This window comes from Pan troglodytes, chromosome 19 (genome assembly GCF_028858775.2).
Source record: "Pan troglodytes isolate AG18354 chromosome 19, NHGRI_mPanTro3-v2.0_pri, whole genome shotgun sequence".
NCBI classification, from domain to species: domain Eukaryota; kingdom Metazoa; phylum Chordata; class Mammalia; order Primates; family Hominidae; genus Pan; species Pan troglodytes.
Window position 1 is genome coordinate 50300309 of NC_072417.2, and position 16093 is coordinate 50316401.

General features: G+C 59.5%; 2 protein-coding genes across 4 annotated transcripts in view; both read left to right on the forward strand.

The window, feature by feature from the left end:
- PEMT (phosphatidylethanolamine N-methyltransferase) overlaps window positions 1-4635 on the forward strand; it is an 86060-nt gene extending 81425 nt beyond the window's left edge. For both annotated transcript variants that reach the window (XM_001159854.7, XM_001159710.7), the window contains exons 5-7: window positions 648-759; window positions 3898-3972; window positions 4350-4635. In XM_001159854.7, coding sequence (XP_001159854.1) covers window positions 648-759; window positions 3898-3972; window positions 4350-4407 — 245 coding nt within the window. In that variant the 3' untranslated portion in view covers window positions 4408-4635. The remainder of the gene's footprint in view (window positions 1-647; window positions 760-3897; window positions 3973-4349) is intronic.
- Window positions 4636-13795: 9160 nt separating this feature from the next.
- Window positions 13796-15765, forward strand: RASD1 (ras related dexamethasone induced 1). Of its 2 annotated transcripts, none has more exons than XM_003315591.7 (2): window positions 13796-14310; window positions 14596-15765. In XM_003315591.7, exons 1-2 carry the CDS (start codon window positions 14025-14027, stop codon window positions 14676-14678), a joined length of 369 nt encoding a protein of 122 aa, XP_003315639.1. In that variant the 5' UTR covers window positions 13796-14024; the 3' UTR covers window positions 14679-15765. The 2 variants fall into 2 exon arrangements, with proteins under 2 accessions (XP_003315639.1, XP_523573.2); XM_523573.8 differs by having other exon boundaries at window positions 13797-14310; window positions 14522-15765.
- The last annotated feature ends 328 nt before the right edge of the window (window positions 15766-16093 follow it).

A 16093-nucleotide genomic window follows, 5' to 3' on the forward strand; every position in this document is an offset into this window, starting at 1 on the left:
GTGCATGGCTGGCCTGTCTGGAACAGGCTGTTCAATAGTCACCCTCTCTCCACTGGGTCTAGCTCCTCTGGGCAGCTGAGTGAGAAAACAATACCAGGGCTGACCTCCCAGAGCAACGGGAGGTGCCAGAGCCACACAGCCTGGGGTGTGGAGCAGAGCAGCCCTTAGCAACCAGCTGAGGCCCCTAGAGGGAGAGGAACTCACCAGAGCGAGGAAGAGTGGGAGGTAGGACAGGAAGAGGAAGGGTCTGCATAAAGAGGCGCCATGAGCAGAGGGCGAAGGGCCTGAGGAGGAAAGGCGCTCTCTGTACAGAGAGCAGGGAAAGGCATCGCAGGGGAGGGAACAGCGTGTGCAGAGCCGGGAAGAAGAGGAAGGCCAGCGTGGCTGGGTCAGAGTGCTCGAGAAGAGGAGCAGTGAGGCAGGGGCGGTGCTCAGCACCTCAGTCCTTAGGCCCCACGCCCTCTGCTGTCTGCGCGCCTGTTGGGTCCCTCTGACTCTGCCCATTGTTGAACTCTCTGAAGTCTCCTGGAGGGCGGGGCCCTGTCTCACCTGCAGGTCTCGCCACAGCCCGCTCTGGGGCCTCCCTCAGTGATGGTGTGGCCGGGGCTGATGAATAGCCGAGGGACCCTGCCTTGCCTCATCCACAGGTGATTACTTCGGGATCCTCAAGGAGGCGAGAGTGACCGTGTTCCCCTTCAACATCCTGGACAACCCCATGTACTGGGGAAGCACAGCCAACTACCTGGGCTGGGCCATCATGTGAGTACCAGGCTTGCCACCCCTCTGCCCTGCTGGCCACCTCCCGGAGAGGAGCTGGTGCAGCTCAGGACGCGGGGGCCAGGGCCCCTGGAGAGAGAGAAAGGAAGAACGTGTCATTTGTGAGGGCCTAGGCACCCTGGTTCTCCCCTTCTCAGAAGCGTCTTATCTATGGTAACAGAAACAACATCCCAGAACAGGGTGGTCAGCTTCTCCAAGAGGGCTGGAGTGTGGAGGCTCAAAGGCTGCAGGCAGGTCACAGCTGCTCAGCCCTGGTCCTGCCACACAAAACAGCTGCAGACGCAGGAAAATGGATGCGCGTCTTTGGCGCCAGCACAGCTCCACTTACAGACACTGAAGCCTAAATTTCAGATCCTTTTCACGTGTCATGAAACATTCTTTTGATCCTTTTGCTTTTAACCGTTTAAAAATGTAACAGGCGTTCTTGGCCCCTAGGCCGTAGTTTGCGGACCCTTGTGCGGGGACATCAGGGCTGGGACCACCCGAGCCATCTTCCCCGCAGGAGGGGTTGGCCAGAGCCGCCAGGGCCCAGCTCACCCGCAGCTGACAGAACTCCCTGTGCCCCAATAGCCTCTGCCCATGTGGCAGATACCCCTTCCCACAGAGGGGGCCCCGTGCCATAAGGGAAGCCTAGAACTGCTGTCGGCCTCAGCCAGGTACGGGTACTGACAAGGTATGGAGATGTGCTCCCCCGGGGGGTCAGAGGACCTGCGGTCAAGGATGGCACAGCGGGAGCTGCCCTCGGCTTCATACCCAGCCCCCACCCCAGCAGTTCTAGTTTAGCCATTTTCTTCCATAGAAGGTTTTTTGGCAGACAGTGTTCCACTGCTTTTGTTTAACACTTGAAAACCACTGGCCTAGAATTTACAGGTTCTCCACAAGACCTGAGGATCCCAAAGGAGTGAATCGTAAACAGTGAATGTCAAGCACAAGATGTTGCCTCCTGGCTCCCACCTTCAGCAGCTGGGACCGTAGCAGCTGGGGTTGGAGACAGCAGAAGCTAGAAGGGGGGCTGTGGGTCTGGCTGGGACCCCCCCTACCCCCACCCCACGTCCAGGCCAGGCAGTCCCCAGGGACACGTCCTACCTGCCTTCTAGCCTGGTCCCTCTGCCTGCTAAGGCCCAGACTATGTGCCCCCAGGCTCACCGGCCATGGAGCACCCCCACTGGGGCCACAGGATGAGCCCAAACTCAAAACAATCCCCCCCACCCAGGTCGTCCCTGCAGGCTTAGGGTTCCCAACACACCTGGCCCCCCCCCCCCTCTGTGTGCACAAACACATGCACGTATGCACTCACACACTGTTCCCTCGCCTAGAACTCTCCCACTTATGCCCCTTGTCAGTCCTTCCAAACCCAACGTGAAGTGTTCCCTCCTGCACGAATCCCTCCCTAACCCCCCAACCTTCGGTGCCTCCCCAGTGGCTTAGTGTCCCCAGCAGTGTCTTGTGCCCTGGAGTGAGAGTCACCCTTGGGCTCGGGGCAGCCAGGCCAGGGCTCTGGGGGACGCATAAGCCGCCTCCAGAGGACATCAGCCATGCAGTGTGCTGAGAGATGGCATCAATGGTCCAGGAGCTCATTAGAGATGAGCCATTACCTGGCCAGACGCTGACACAGCAGGGACCCCCACAGGCCTCCCACGGCCCATCTGTCTCTCACCTGCCAGGGCCCCGGAGATGGGCCTTCCAGGTGTCTGAGCTCCCCGGCATGTAGGACCCCAGCAGGCCGTGTGGCAGTGAGCCCGATGCCAGGGGACAGATGGCAGAGGTGGTGGCCTGGCTGTGAGGGACAGGTGGGCCTCCTGCTTCGTGTTGTGCAATCAGGGGCTCCTGTCCCCCTCGGCGCCCACAGTGGGGTCGCTGCTGGTTGCCAGCCCTGGGGTTGGAGCCTGGGCTTGGATCTTTGCTGTCCTTACGTCTGCCCTGCCTTCTGCAGCTCCCAGACAGGCAGACCAGTGTGAGGTCCAGGGGTGGAAGGCAGTGGGCAGGGCAGAGGGTCCCCACAGGGGCCACAGGTGTCCTCCAGCCCTCACCTTGATCCAGCCCTGCCTGGGGTTCTTGTGATAGTTTGGCTGGGGAGGGGGCAGCTTGGCACAGGGGCAGCCAAGGAGGGCACAGCCCCTGGCCCAGGCCTGCCCATGAGCCCTCTGTGCCCGCCAGGCAGCTCCTTTCCTCTCTCTCCTTCCTCTCTTCCTCCCTCCCTCCCTCCTCCCCGGCAGCAGCCCAGCGCCTGCGGGAGCTGTGGGATCAGAGGTAACTATAGAAATAGATTGGGGGACAGCTTGACGGCAGCTATTTCTGGAAACCCAAAGCAGCTGCGCCCGGGCTCCTTGGTGCCGTCACTGACGAGCTGCCGCTGCTTACTGGTGTGGCGGGGTCAGGAGCTGGTCACCAGCAGAGAGCCCCTGGCGATGCTCCATCCAGCCTTGGGCCTGCTGCATGCTCTGCCTGGGGCCTCCCGTCCTCTGGGCTGGGGTGACCAGGGGGCTCCTGGGCGTGGGGCCGCTGTCCCACCACCTGGGAGAGCCCAAGCTGGGCTGGGTGTTGAGGGCTGGGCGGGGCGGCAGCTCCTAAGCCCCCTTCCCCACAGCCAGATCCTCCCAGGGCGTGGCCATGGGGCTGCACCTGTGGCCAGGGGCTGGGGACTCAGGGTGGACCAAACTGGCTTTGGGGGACCCTGGACCCATTTCTAGAAAACAGCCTTTGTTCCTCAGAGCATGGTTTCTGGGAGACAGGGGAGCACTTTGCCCCAGAATCTCCTCCTGTGAGGGAATGAACAGCCCTAGCCACTGGGACTCTTCTGCCTGGGGCTGCGTTCCCAGCTCTGGGCTGGCGGCTGGAGACCCAGAAAGAGTGAGCAGGCCCCACCCTGAGGGAACCCAGCCAGGCCGGACAGGCAGACAATGATGATAAATGGATCAGGACCGAGAACATGGGGACCCTGGTCCTGGCACAAAAGCCAGACTCAGAAAGGGGCAGTGCTGCCTGGGCTCGGTCGGCCCAAGTGGCCCAGCGTCGGCCGGAGGGCCTGGGTCACGGCAGGAAGGGCCAGCCTGGGCAGGTGGGCCGTGGCCCTGAGAGACCCTGGCTCCAGCCAGGCCTGACCTGCCTCTGTCCTTTCAGGCACGCCAGCCCCACGGGCCTGCTCCTGACGGTGCTGGTGGCCCTCACCTACATAGTGGCCCTCCTATACGAAGAGTGAGTAGGGGCTGCGGCGGGTGGGGGCGTGGCTGCCCGACTGGCCCTGTCTCTCCCTCTAGAACCTTTCCTTGTGGCCAGGGCAGGCTCAGGACAGGCTGCCGTCAGCCAGGCCCACTCCAGGGCTCCCAGGTCAGAGCGGCCATGGTAGCTTACAGTGCGGCCTGCAGGACCCAGCAGGCAGCCGCCCCTCTCCTCTCCCCCCTCCCGCCTGCGCTCTGAAGGCTCCAAGTCAGTGTTGCCCCAGCGGCTCTGGGGGATGAAGGGGATCCCGGTCCCATCTGGACACCCTCAAGCTGATGGACGCAGAGCTCTGGTGCGGGCAGTGGGTCACCCCCAGGACCTGCTGACCGAAGCCTCTCCCCGCTGCCCGGCAGGCCCTTCACCGCTGAGATCTACCGGCAGAAAGCCTCCGGGTCCCACAAGAGGAGCTGATTGAGCTGCAACAGCTTTGCTGAAGGCCTGGCCAGCCTCCTGGCCTGCCCCAAGTGGCAGGCCCTGCGCAGGGCGAGAATGGTGCCTGCTGCTCAGGGCTCGCCCCCGGCGTGGGCTGCTCCAGTGCCTTGGAACCTGCTGCCTTGGGGACCCTGGACGTGCCGACATATGGCCATTGAGCTCCAACCCACACATTCCCATTCACCAATAAAGGCACCCTGACCCCAACATCTGCTCCAGCCTCTGTCTGTCTGTGTGGGGACGGAGCAGGCCTGGGGCACGAATATCAGGTCCAATAGCTCCCAGGCAAGGCTGGCTCCAGCCTTTCTGTCTTGAAATCTCAGAGCTGAGGGGTGGGCACCTCTCTCCAGGCCTCCCAATAAGGTACTTAGGAGGCGTCAGGGGCTCACCTGGCCATGGCCATGGTTTCATCTCCAGGAGACTTGGTGTCTTGTGTCACCTGCTCCCACCCCTGCCCCAGCACACCCAAGACAGCCCCTCTGCTGCCTCTTCCCTTGGAGGATCCAGCCCCGTGTCCGTCAGCATGAGGGTGGAGAGGTGTGGGCATGTTGTCCTTGGCCACCCCAGTCTAGCTGGGCAGATGACACTGTCATTCCTAAATGAATGGCCTTGTGCTGACCAGCAGCTGGACACACGCTGGGCACCCTATGTGTCTGTATGGGGGTGAGGGGTGGGCCCTGCAAGGGTAAGCCTCATCTGGGGGAGGCAGGGCACAGTGACCAGGAGTGTAGGCTCAGCCATTGCCACTGGGACTCCCAAGGTGGACAGAGGGGACACCCTCCCCCTCTCCTCCTGGCATCCATGCCGCCACTTCCTGTTTTCATCCCAGTTCTGCTGCTGGTGGCAGGGTCACCCCTCAGCCCCCAGGACTCCAGGCCCCCTGACTGGGGCAGGTCGAGGACTTCTATGCGTGGTGGGCTTTGGGGTGATTCTCCCGGGGGTGCTAGAGGCCCTCAGCCCTTCAGCTTTGGTCAACATTATCCCTCAGGGTCTCTCTGTGAGCCCCGAAGGCCAGTCAGGGGCTCCCGGAGGCCGTGTGGGGATCAGGGTTCTGCAGGGAGAGGCCTCCACCTGTTCCAGCCCCTCTCTTCCACCTGTGACCTCAGGCAGATCACCGCCCTCCTCCAGCTCCAGGGGTCCTCAGTCAAGCTCAGAGACAGTGGCCGAGGGCCGGCTTTCCCTTGACCTCCCGTTACTTTCGCTCAGGGCTGCAAAGCCACGGCCTGAATGGACATTTACAAAGTGCCCTCAATCCAGGATCTTCGTGCTCACACCGCCAAGATGGGCTCCCGGGCCGCATTCCTGAGCCTTCCAGGCAAGCCTGGCCCTCTCCTTGGAGGGCTGGAGGCGGGTGCAAGGAGACTCACCCCCCAGCACAGGAGTCCCCAGGCCAGAGCTGTCAGAAGCCACAGGGCTTCCGAGGAGTGAACCTGACCCTTTAATCACACGGCCTCTTGTCCCACTTCCTTGGCCCCCAGGGCACACGGTGGAGGCAGGGCTGCCAGCCCTGAACTCCTCTTGCCCCAGCCCCAGCCCCAGCCCCCTCGCCCCTGGCCCTGGGCAGGTTCCCCAACTTCCCACTCTGCATATGGAGGTAGAGTGGATGATGGTGCCAGGGTTGCTGGGCAAGGCTGACCCTCACCTGTGTCTTCACTATCCCAGGTGCCCAGTTGACCGGGCCCCGCAGCCCAGGCAGGTGGCCTTCAGGGTCTGGGCCACAGAGCCCCTCCATCCCTCAGCTGTGCTGGCTCCTTCTCTCTCTGGGCCTCCTTCCCTGTCTCCCCAGCCAGGATGCTCGGCCTGGGATCCGGGCCATGGGTGGGAGGTGCCAGAAAGTCTCAGCCTGAGCACTGCTCATGTTCCTGGGCAGTTCTCTGCTCCCCACCTCCACTCCCCATCAGTCCCAGCCCCCACTGGGGGGCTTTATTTTTAGGTACCACTTACTCAGCACCCAGCTGTGTGTGCAGCCGGAGGAAGCCTGGTTCCCTGGCAACCAGCCTGGCTCAGTCCAGTGGGCCCCTCCCCTCAGGGCTCCCACCTCCTGCCCACTCCCCACTCACCCCTGCGCTTCACCCTCACACCCCCCCCCCTGCCAAATGCAAATGGGGTCAGGACACCCCCTCAACCCCCTGTTGTCCTCAGAAGGAAGTCTTGGACCATTAACCCTGGGGCCCAGGACTTATTCTCTCCCCAGAGCCTGTCCCACCGCGGCCTCCTTCCCTCCATCTGGGCTCCTGCGATGTCTTCAGGTCTCAGGTCACCTCCGCTTATTCCTGCGTCTACTCTCGCCATTCCCTCCACCTGGACACCCCATCCATCTATCCGTCCATCCATCTGTCCGTCCATCCGTCCATCCATCCATCCAACAATACTGAGTTAGTCCTTCTATGACACGGGCAGGGGACTCACTCAGCTATGAGCATGGTTTTCATGCCCTGCCCTCAGGGGCACGCCACCCCTTGGGACAAGCCACTGCAGGATGGGGACAGGGCGGGATGTTTTCATCTCATCGCTGCCATGATCGATCTGCGTCCTCAGGCTCTGCGGAATCATTCTTGCTGGTGAGGTGAGTTTTGAAGTCAGATCTGGGTGTGAGCAGGTGTCAGGAGGTGAGGCAGTGGGGTGGGTGAGGAGCCTTCCCGCCCAAGGGAACAGCATGTGCCACGGCTGTGGTGGGCCGACCCAGGAGAGGGTCCAGGGCTCCCGAGTGTCCCTTGCAACAGGCAGGCCTGGTGAGGGACTCAGGTTCCAAGAAACAAATGAAGCATGGGAGGAAAGTGACAGGTTCCCCTTGGCTGCAGGGTGGAAACAGGGTCTCCTACTGTGAGGAGGCCCCCAGGGTGGGGAGGCCCCTACAGAGTTGTTCTGGGCAGTGGTGATGGTGCTAGGCCCTGGACAGAGGCATGAGGTGGGAAGAGGGAACGTGAGAGATGTGTAAGGGGGAGAATGTCCAGGATTTGGGGATGAATGGGGAACAAAAGGGTAGCCCCCATGGTGGGCGGGTCCAGGGGAGCTGGAGAGATCCTGAGTCCCTCTGCAACAGGCAGGTGGCTGCCGGGTGCCGTGAGAGGGCTGGGCTGGAACCAGTACCTGTTCATCAGGGGGCGAGATCCACGCTTCTCAACCTGGAGCACACAGTCCTGCCACCTGGCCCATTTTATGGTTTCATTTCTATTATAATTTTAACATCTTTACTGAGATATAATTCACAAGCCATACATACAATTCACAAGCCATACACACAATTCTGTGAGTTTTTGTTTATCCACAGAGTTGTGCAAGCATCACCACAATCATGAAAACATTTTCGTCACTCCCCAGAGAGACCCCTGTACCCCGGAGCTGTCACCCCCGACTCCTCTCCAGCATTAATTGCCACGAAGCCGCTCTCTGTCTCTATGGATTTGCCTCTCCCGGACACTTCCTATAAATGGAATCATGGTATTTGTCCATTGGTGTCCGGCTTCTCTCACTCGGCACTGTGTTTTTGAGGTTCAGCTGCGTAGTGCCATGCCTCAGCACTCTTCATTTTTACTGCTGAACAGTGTTCCACTGTGTGGATGGAGACGCTGTGTTTATCCATCAGGCAATGGACACTTGGGTTGCTCTCACCTTCGGGCTGTTGTGAAGAATGCTGCTGTAAACACTTGTGGACAGTTTTTGTGTAGACACGTTTTCATTGCTTTTGGGCAAATACCTAGGTGTGGAATTGTTAGGTCATATGGTAACTCACACGTTGGACCCACTGAGGAACTTCTAGCCTGTTTTTCACAGCACGTGCATCTTCTTACATGCCCACCTTGATGATATTTTTTTTTTAATTTTTATTTATTTATATTTGAGACGGAGTTTTGCTCTTGTTGCCCAGGCTGGAGTGCAGTGGCACAATCTCAGCTCACTGCAACCTCCACCTCCCAGCTTCAAGTGATTCTCTTGCCTCAGGCTCCTGAGTAGCTGGGATTACAGGTGTCTGCCACCACGCCTGGCTAATATTTTGTATTTTTAGTAGAGATGGGATTTCACCATGTTGGCCAGGCTGCTCTCGAACTCCTGACCTCAGGTGATCTGACCGCCTCGGCCTCCCAAAGTGCTGGGATTATAGGCGTGAGCCACCGCGCCCAGCCCCGATCATTTTTTTAATTGTCAGTGTACTCTGGACCCCCTGGATGGCCACCTCTCATGCAGTCCTGCCATTTGGGATTGGCTGGACTGTTTCCTCGGGGAGAAATGGTGCATTTCCATAGGTGGGGGGCCACTTATGACGCAGCAGTTCCACCCTGGGTCTCCCCACAGACACAAGTGCCTGGGAGCACCAACTAACACCCATCCCCACTGCATCCTGTCTCCTGAAACCCCCAGCACTCGCCAGCGGGACAGTGGACACACACGTCGTGGCTTAGTCACGCAATGGTCTCCCCTGCAGCAAGGAAAGGAATGAGTGGCCGGTACCCGTGGAAGGATGTCGTGGACCTACGATGCATTGAAACCAGACACAAAAGGCAAAACGGATCTACGGTGGTAGAAGCCAGTGTAGTCGGCAGGGGCTTAGCCAGGTGAGGGCGCGAGGGAGCTTTTCAGAACTGGAGGTGTCCTGTGCTTGGATGTGGTGCTGCCACAGGTGTGCACAGAGGGGAACCTTCAAGCTGTAAACTTTCCATCTGTGCACCCTACTATAGCCAAGTCATATCAAGTTGGACCATATAAAGTTGCCAATACTGCATGTGACCATTTCTAACTTAGAAAAGCAGTATTATTCAGCCGGGCGCGGTGGTTCAGGCCTGTAATCCCAGTACTTTGGGAGGCCGAGGCGGGCAGACCACGAGGTCAAGAGATCGAGACCATCCTGGTCAACATGTGAAACCCCATCTCTACTAAAAATACAAAAAACTAGCCGGGTGCGGTGGTGGGCGCCTGTAGTCCCAGCTACTCAGGAGGCTGAGGCAGGAGAATCGCTTGAACCCGGGAGGCAGAGGTTGCAGTGAGCCGAGGTCATGCCACTGCACTCCAGCCTGGCAACAGAGCGAGACTCCATCTCAACAAAAAAAAAAAAAAAAAGAAAAAAGAAAAAAAGAAAAGCAGTATTGTTCTGTGATTCAAACTAGTATCCTAAAAACTTAAGAGAAAATGGAGCAGTGTGAATAGTATGAACCAGAAAATGATCAGTGACAACCATCACACAGGAAATTTTGAAAGGGCCACATGGCAGTGTGACCTGTTTTCGCTAGGGTGGTCAAGTGGGCCTCTCTGAGGAGGTGGCATTTGAGCCAAGACCCAACTTCAAGAAGAAGCAGGAGGGAGGAAGAGCCTCCGGGCATCGGGAGTGGCAATGCAAAGGTCCTGAGGTAAAATATAAAAATTAGCCAGGCATGGTGGCATGCACCAGCACTCCCGGCTACTCTGGAGGCTGAGGCAGGAGAATCGCTTGAACCCAGGAGGCGGAGGTTGCTTGAACCCAGGAGGCGGAGGTTGTAGTGAGCCAAGATCACACCACTGCACTCCAGCCTGGGTGACAGAGCGAGACCGAGGAAAGGCATGGTGTGGCGCTGGGCCAGATGGACACTGCACACACCGACCCTGCGGCCCCTCATGTGTAAAATGGCCATCATAGTCATGACTGCCTTGTGTATAAAGCAGGTGCTCAGGCAGTGCCTCCCTCATCACCCATGGAGCTCCTCAAGGTTTTCTCTTTGCTTTCTAGAATCCAGAATCTGTCTCAGGGCTTGAGGGGCATGAGAGGCGTCCGGTCTGACCATATCCAGTGCCTCCGTCCTGCTCCTGCTTGCACAGGTGCTCACTCCCTCCGCCAGCACCTCTGCACACACGGCCTTTGAGGACATACTGCTGATGGATGGGCTGAGCCGGGCAGCAAAGCTCCGTGCATCCTGACCCTTGGTTCCTGGGGCAGAGCCGGGAGCCTTGGGCTGAACTGGCTTCTGCTGGAAGGGTCTGCTCTGTCGGGTACAGAGCTCATCACTGATGAGGAATCTACCAGAGTTAAAATCTCAGCTTGATGAGGGGAGCCTGTCAGAGGGAACGCAAAGACAGCTCTATTTGCCCCTTTCCTCCTCTTCAGGAGGTGGCGTACCAGGGCCACACAGGATAGAAGCGTGCCTCAGGGCCTCCTCTGCGCAAGGCGCTGGTAGAGATGGGCTCTGGCCGCACAGGCCAGCACGGCAATGCCCAGGCCCGAGGGTGCTCTGGGTTCCTGTCACCTGAAGTGGCCACTTCTGGCCTTTGTGTGGACTCTGTCTCAGGACACCACAACAGGCAAAGCTCTGATGGGGTGCCCAGCATTCTCCTCTGGCCCAGCTCTCAAGAACCTTCTAATTGCTCTTTGCCCTCAGATGAGGCTGTGTGGCTGGCATTTCCTGCCTGGGGCTGGTGGGGGTGGGTGGGTCCACCTGCCCACCCCCAGATCACCCCCGACATTGTCAAATATTTTAAACAGTTCCCCTCCCCTCTAAGCAGGAAAATTGCTGCACTGCAGGTAAATACTATTTACAGACAGGCTCATAGCCTCATATACGCTGTTTGTTGTCTCATGCCCCAAACACACAGAAAACAGAATTATTTATTGCATACAGCATGGGACTGTGATCAACCTGGACATCAAATGCCGCGATGGCTGACAGGGCCCAGGCGGCGGGAGTGCTGGGAAGCCCAGTACACATGCTCCCTCTCTGTGGGACTCCGGGATCCACGGGGCGGATGGTTCTGTGAGTTGCGAGTTGTTCCTGTTTGTCTTCCAGCCCCCAGTCCTCCCCGGCCACTCTGATTAGCCAGCCTAGGGTAGGGCCTGGTATAAAGTCACACAGGCAAACCCCAGAAGAAGGAAAAAGGGCACCTGCATGAACAAAGAGCTGGGTGGCAGAGGCTGCACCGGGGTAAGACTTCCTTCATGCAGTTGGGAGTCCGGCCATGTGGGGACATCAGGAGATGCCACCCCACAGAATTGGTGTCTAGGCTGTCCTGGGTGTGGCCGAGAGAGGCCCTGATCCCAGTGCTTCTTTCATTCTGGTCCTTTCTGAAATGGTTTGGATTTTTAAAAAACCATGAGCATTTATTACTTTTGTAATAAAAGGAAAGAGATGCCCTTTTAAAAGAAAAGACAAGGGCGGAAACAAGGAAGTTGGCTTGCTGCTTGAGGAGTAAAGTCCCAGGGGCCACCTCCTTGACAGGAGGCGCTCTGGGGCATTCAGAATGGGAATGGCAGGTGGGCCTGGGTCTTTACAACCCAGCATCCGTAGGGCAGACGGCCATGCACAGATGGTACCAGGAATCACTGTGGCTGAGGACACAGGCTAGATCAGTGCCTGCCAGTGTCATGTTCCTGATTTAAGGGGCCAGCCTGGACACTGACCAGGGGAGAGCTGGGCTGTGATCCTTGACCCTCGGGCCCTCCACTCATATCAAATGGACCCTCTTGGGACTAGAGCCCCAGGAGGCAATGGCTGTTTGGGGTCCACCTTCACTATAGCCCTGGCCATCAGTCATCCCAAGTTAGAGCCCGGCTGCCCATGCAGTGCCGCTGTGGGAGGCACAGGAAGGCGGTGCTCAGTCTGAAGGTGGTTCAGGTCCGTACCTTAACTGGGCCCCCCCATGTACCCTCAACTGGCTCCTTTATGCAGCGAACACCCTGCACCACTGCAGCCCTATATCCAGGGCTGGGGCTCAGTTCCTTCTCCCCTTCTCCCAGACTCTGGCAGACATACCTCAGATGGGGGCAGGAACCAAGAATGGCAGGGCTCCAGCCCCAGCTAGCCTGTCGGATAACTGCTGCATAAGTGACACCAGGAATCAGAGCCAGGCCAGGGCCACTGATGAGCCCTTGGATGCTCACCGTGTGATGCGTGCATTTGAAATATCTGACAGTAAGAGTGAGGCCTGGGAGAGATGCAGGGACTCTGAGGATGGGGGCCAAGCTGGGCTGAGAAACAAGTTAGTGGTGTCCTGCAGCAGCCCCTACAGCAAGTGCCAGCGTGGGAGGGAGGTGGGTAGGCATGGGGTGGGTGGTATGGCACTCACAGCACTGCCTGCAGACCACCACCACCTGACAGCTGGGCCGGTGGTGCCAGCTAATGGCTCCCTAGTTTTCTCGTAAGTCAGACGTGGCCAAAGCAAAACACTGAGCACACAGGTTGCCTTGAGGAGCAGTGACTGCTTCAAGAGCTCAGGGCTGAGGAGCTGGCTCCAGATAGCCTGTTGCCAATGTTCAGCAACATCACCCCACTCCTGGTTACTGATCGACCTGGTGTGCTCTTGAGAGTACCCCCACCAGGCCCCATGGGTCAATACTACTGTTATTGTTGCTATTGTTATTACCAGGCCCCGCCCTCCTAAAGCATTTGCATATTTTCATCCTTAATCACAGAACCAGAATCAGTATCTTCCAGAAGAGAAAACTGAGGCCCAGGAGAAAGCAAGAGGCTGTGCTGTGCTCCCAGGGCCTTCCTGGGCTCGCTGTGGCTTTGATCTCCAGGTCTCTCAGCTAGACAATGAGAACGTCGGCCCACGCGCGGCACAGTAAAAGCCCAAAATGCTATGATGGACGGGGTGGGCCGCTGGCTGCAGAGCTCTCCATGCCACAGAGCATCTCTGGCTGGGAGAAAGGAGCAGGCTGAGGCCTGCAGCAGAGCGCGGGGTTGGGGACCGCTCCTGTTGGGCCCCAGCCCGGCGCCCTGAGACCCCTGCTCCATCCCTGTCGCTCCCCACCCGCCTGCTCCTAGCCTCTGTTCTAGCTCTGCCCGCGGCGGCCACAGCCTCCCCGAGCCGCCGGCCGGGCCCTCTGCTGCCCTCTGGCGGCCCGAGCGCGCGGTGCCGAGCTCCGCGCCTGAGGCCCTGAAACCCCGCGTCCGCCCGGCGGTCGCCTCCCGGGAACAAGAGCCCGGCTGGGGACCGGAGCGGAAGGGGGCTGGGGCTGGGGCTGTGCTCTGAGGACTGCAATATACGGTCCGCGCAAGCACCCAGCAAACGCTGCTGCGCTTACTAGGTTACTTACTAGATTCCTATTCTCTGGGGAAACTGAGAACCAAAGAAAATAAGTGTACGCGCGCGGGAGGTGCAGGAATGGGGGTCCTTGCCCGAAGTCGCAGAGGGACAGGGGCACCGCCGGGACCAGAACCCCGACGCCCCTGCGGCCGCCGAGCCCGCGGCAGTGGAAAAGCGGAGTCCGAGCGCCTCCAGCCTCAGCCCGACCCTGGACTGCTCCCCCCAGCCCCCGCGCCCAGAGAGCAGGAGCCCGGCAGCGGGTGACGATGTCGCGGGGACTGGGAGCCGGTGCGGGGGAGGCGGGCCCCGCGGGGCGTGACGCACCGAGCTGGGAGGGCCCGGGCGGGGCAGCCGAGCAGGCTGCATATAAGGGCGGCGGCCGGGCGCCAAAGCCAGAGCAAGCGGCCTGTGCCCAGATCCTGGGAGAACCCCAGCCGAGCCCAGCCTAGCCCGAGCCCAGCCCGAGCGGAGCCGGAGCCCCAAGCCCGAGCCGCGCCCAGCCCGAGCAGAGCCCTCCAGCCGCTCACCCCGCGTGCCACCCCAGCGCCCCTCAGCCGCTCTCTGCCCTTCTCTCGGCCCCGCGCCCGCCCTCGCGGCCCCTCTGCCCAATGAAACTGGCCGCGATGATCAAGAAGATGTGCCCGAGCGACTCGGAGCTGAGTATCCCGGCCAAGAACTGCTATCGCATGGTCATCCTCGGCTCGTCCAAGGTGGGCAAGACGGCCATCGTGTCGCGCTTCCTCACCGGCCGCTTCGAGGACGCCTACACGCCTACCATCGAGGACTTCCACCGCAAGTTCTACTCCATCCGCGGCGAGGTCTACCAGCTCGACATCCTCGACACGTCCGGCAACCACCCGTTCCCCGCCATGCGGCGCCTCTCCATCCTCACAGGTGAGCCGGGGGCCGGGCAGGTGCGGGAGGGAAGGGCGGGGAACCCTCGGCCAGGGCGCCCCGCGAGCGCCGGTCCGGCTGCCGCGCGCCGAGTAGTGCGCTTCGCGCTTAGAGAGGCTAGCGCGCCCCGCGCGGCCTCAAAGTCAGCCCGACTTGTCCCCTGGGCGGCCACCCTCACCTTCTCCTTTTCTGCTCTCTGTGCCCCCTCTAGGAGACGTTTTCATCCTGGTGTTCAGTCTGGACAACCGCGACTCCTTCGAGGAGGTGCAGCGGCTCAGGCAGCAGATCCTCGACACCAAGTCTTGCCTCAAGAACAAAACCAAGGAGAACGTGGACGTGCCCCTGGTCATCTGCGGCAACAAGGGTGACCGCGACTTCTACCGCGAGGTGGACCAGCGCGAGATCGAGCAGCTGGTGGGCGACGACCCCCAGCGCTGCGCCTACTTCGAGATCTCGGCCAAGAAGAACAGCAGCCTGGACCAGATGTTCCGCGCGCTCTTCGCCATGGCAAAGCTGCCCAGCGAGATGAGCCCAGACCTGCACCGCAAGGTCTCGGTGCAGTACTGCGACGTGCTGCACAAGAAGGCGCTGCGGAACAAGAAGCTGCTGCGGGCCGGCAGCGGCGGCGGCGGCGGCGACCCGGGCGACGCCTTTGGCATCGTGGCACCCTTCGCGCGCCGGCCCAGCGTACACAGCGACCTCATGTACATCCGCGAGAAGGCCAGCGCCGGCAGCCAGGCCAAGGACAAGGAGCGCTGCGTCATCAGCTAGGAGCCCCGCCGCGCTGCCGACACAACCTAAGGAGGACCTTTTTGTTTAAAAGTCAAATCCAACGGCCCGGTGCGCCCCGGGCCGTGAGCGCGCGGACTGGCGTCTCCCCTCCCGGCGATCCGCCCCCAGCACTGGGGAGGCGCCACTGAACCGAGAAGGGACGGTCATCTGCTCCGGAAGGAAAGAGAACGGGCCAAGACTGGGACTATTCCACACCCCCGGTCCCCCATTGAGGCCCGCTACCCCCATAACTTTGGGAGCGAGGGCCCAGCCGAGGGTGGATTTATCTTCTCAAAGACCTAAGAGTGAGCGCGGGGTGGGGGAGGGATGTGAAGTTATCCAGCCTCTGCTAGGCTTCAAGAAACCGTCCTGCCCGCTTGAGGGTCAGGACCCACGGGGCATTATCTTGTCTGTGATTCCGGGTTGCTGTGACAGCCGGTAGAGCCTCTGCCCTCCCGAAACTAAGCGGGGGGGCGTGGGTCAAATCATAGCCAAGTGACTTGTTTACATGTGAGTGAAACTGCACAAAGGAACACAAAACTTGCACTTTAACGGTAGTTCCGGTGTCAACATGGACACGAACAAAACCTTACCCAGGTGTTTATACTGTGTGTGTGTGAGGTCTTTAAAGTTATTGCTTTATTTGGTTTTTTAATATACAATAAAATAATTTAAAATGGAAAACCGGTTTGTTTTTTTTTTTTGCTTTTAGAGATGGCTGGAGTGGGGAAGGGTGGGGAGAAGGAAAGGGCTGGGCTTTGACTTAGGTGGAACTAGAACTTAACCTTCCCCAGAACTGGAAAATAACTCTGGCCTTCTGAAGGCAGCTTCAGCTGCCAGAAAAGCCCCAGATGCCTGGGGCATCTATGCAGGGGATTGTTCCCTAGAAAACCGGGAAGAATATAAAGGATTTCAGGGTCCCCCCCGGAGATGAACTCTTTCTAGCCATCCACCCGCTTAATTTTCTTTGGGTTAGATGACAAAAGGCCTCATTTTCTGAGAGAATGTTCTG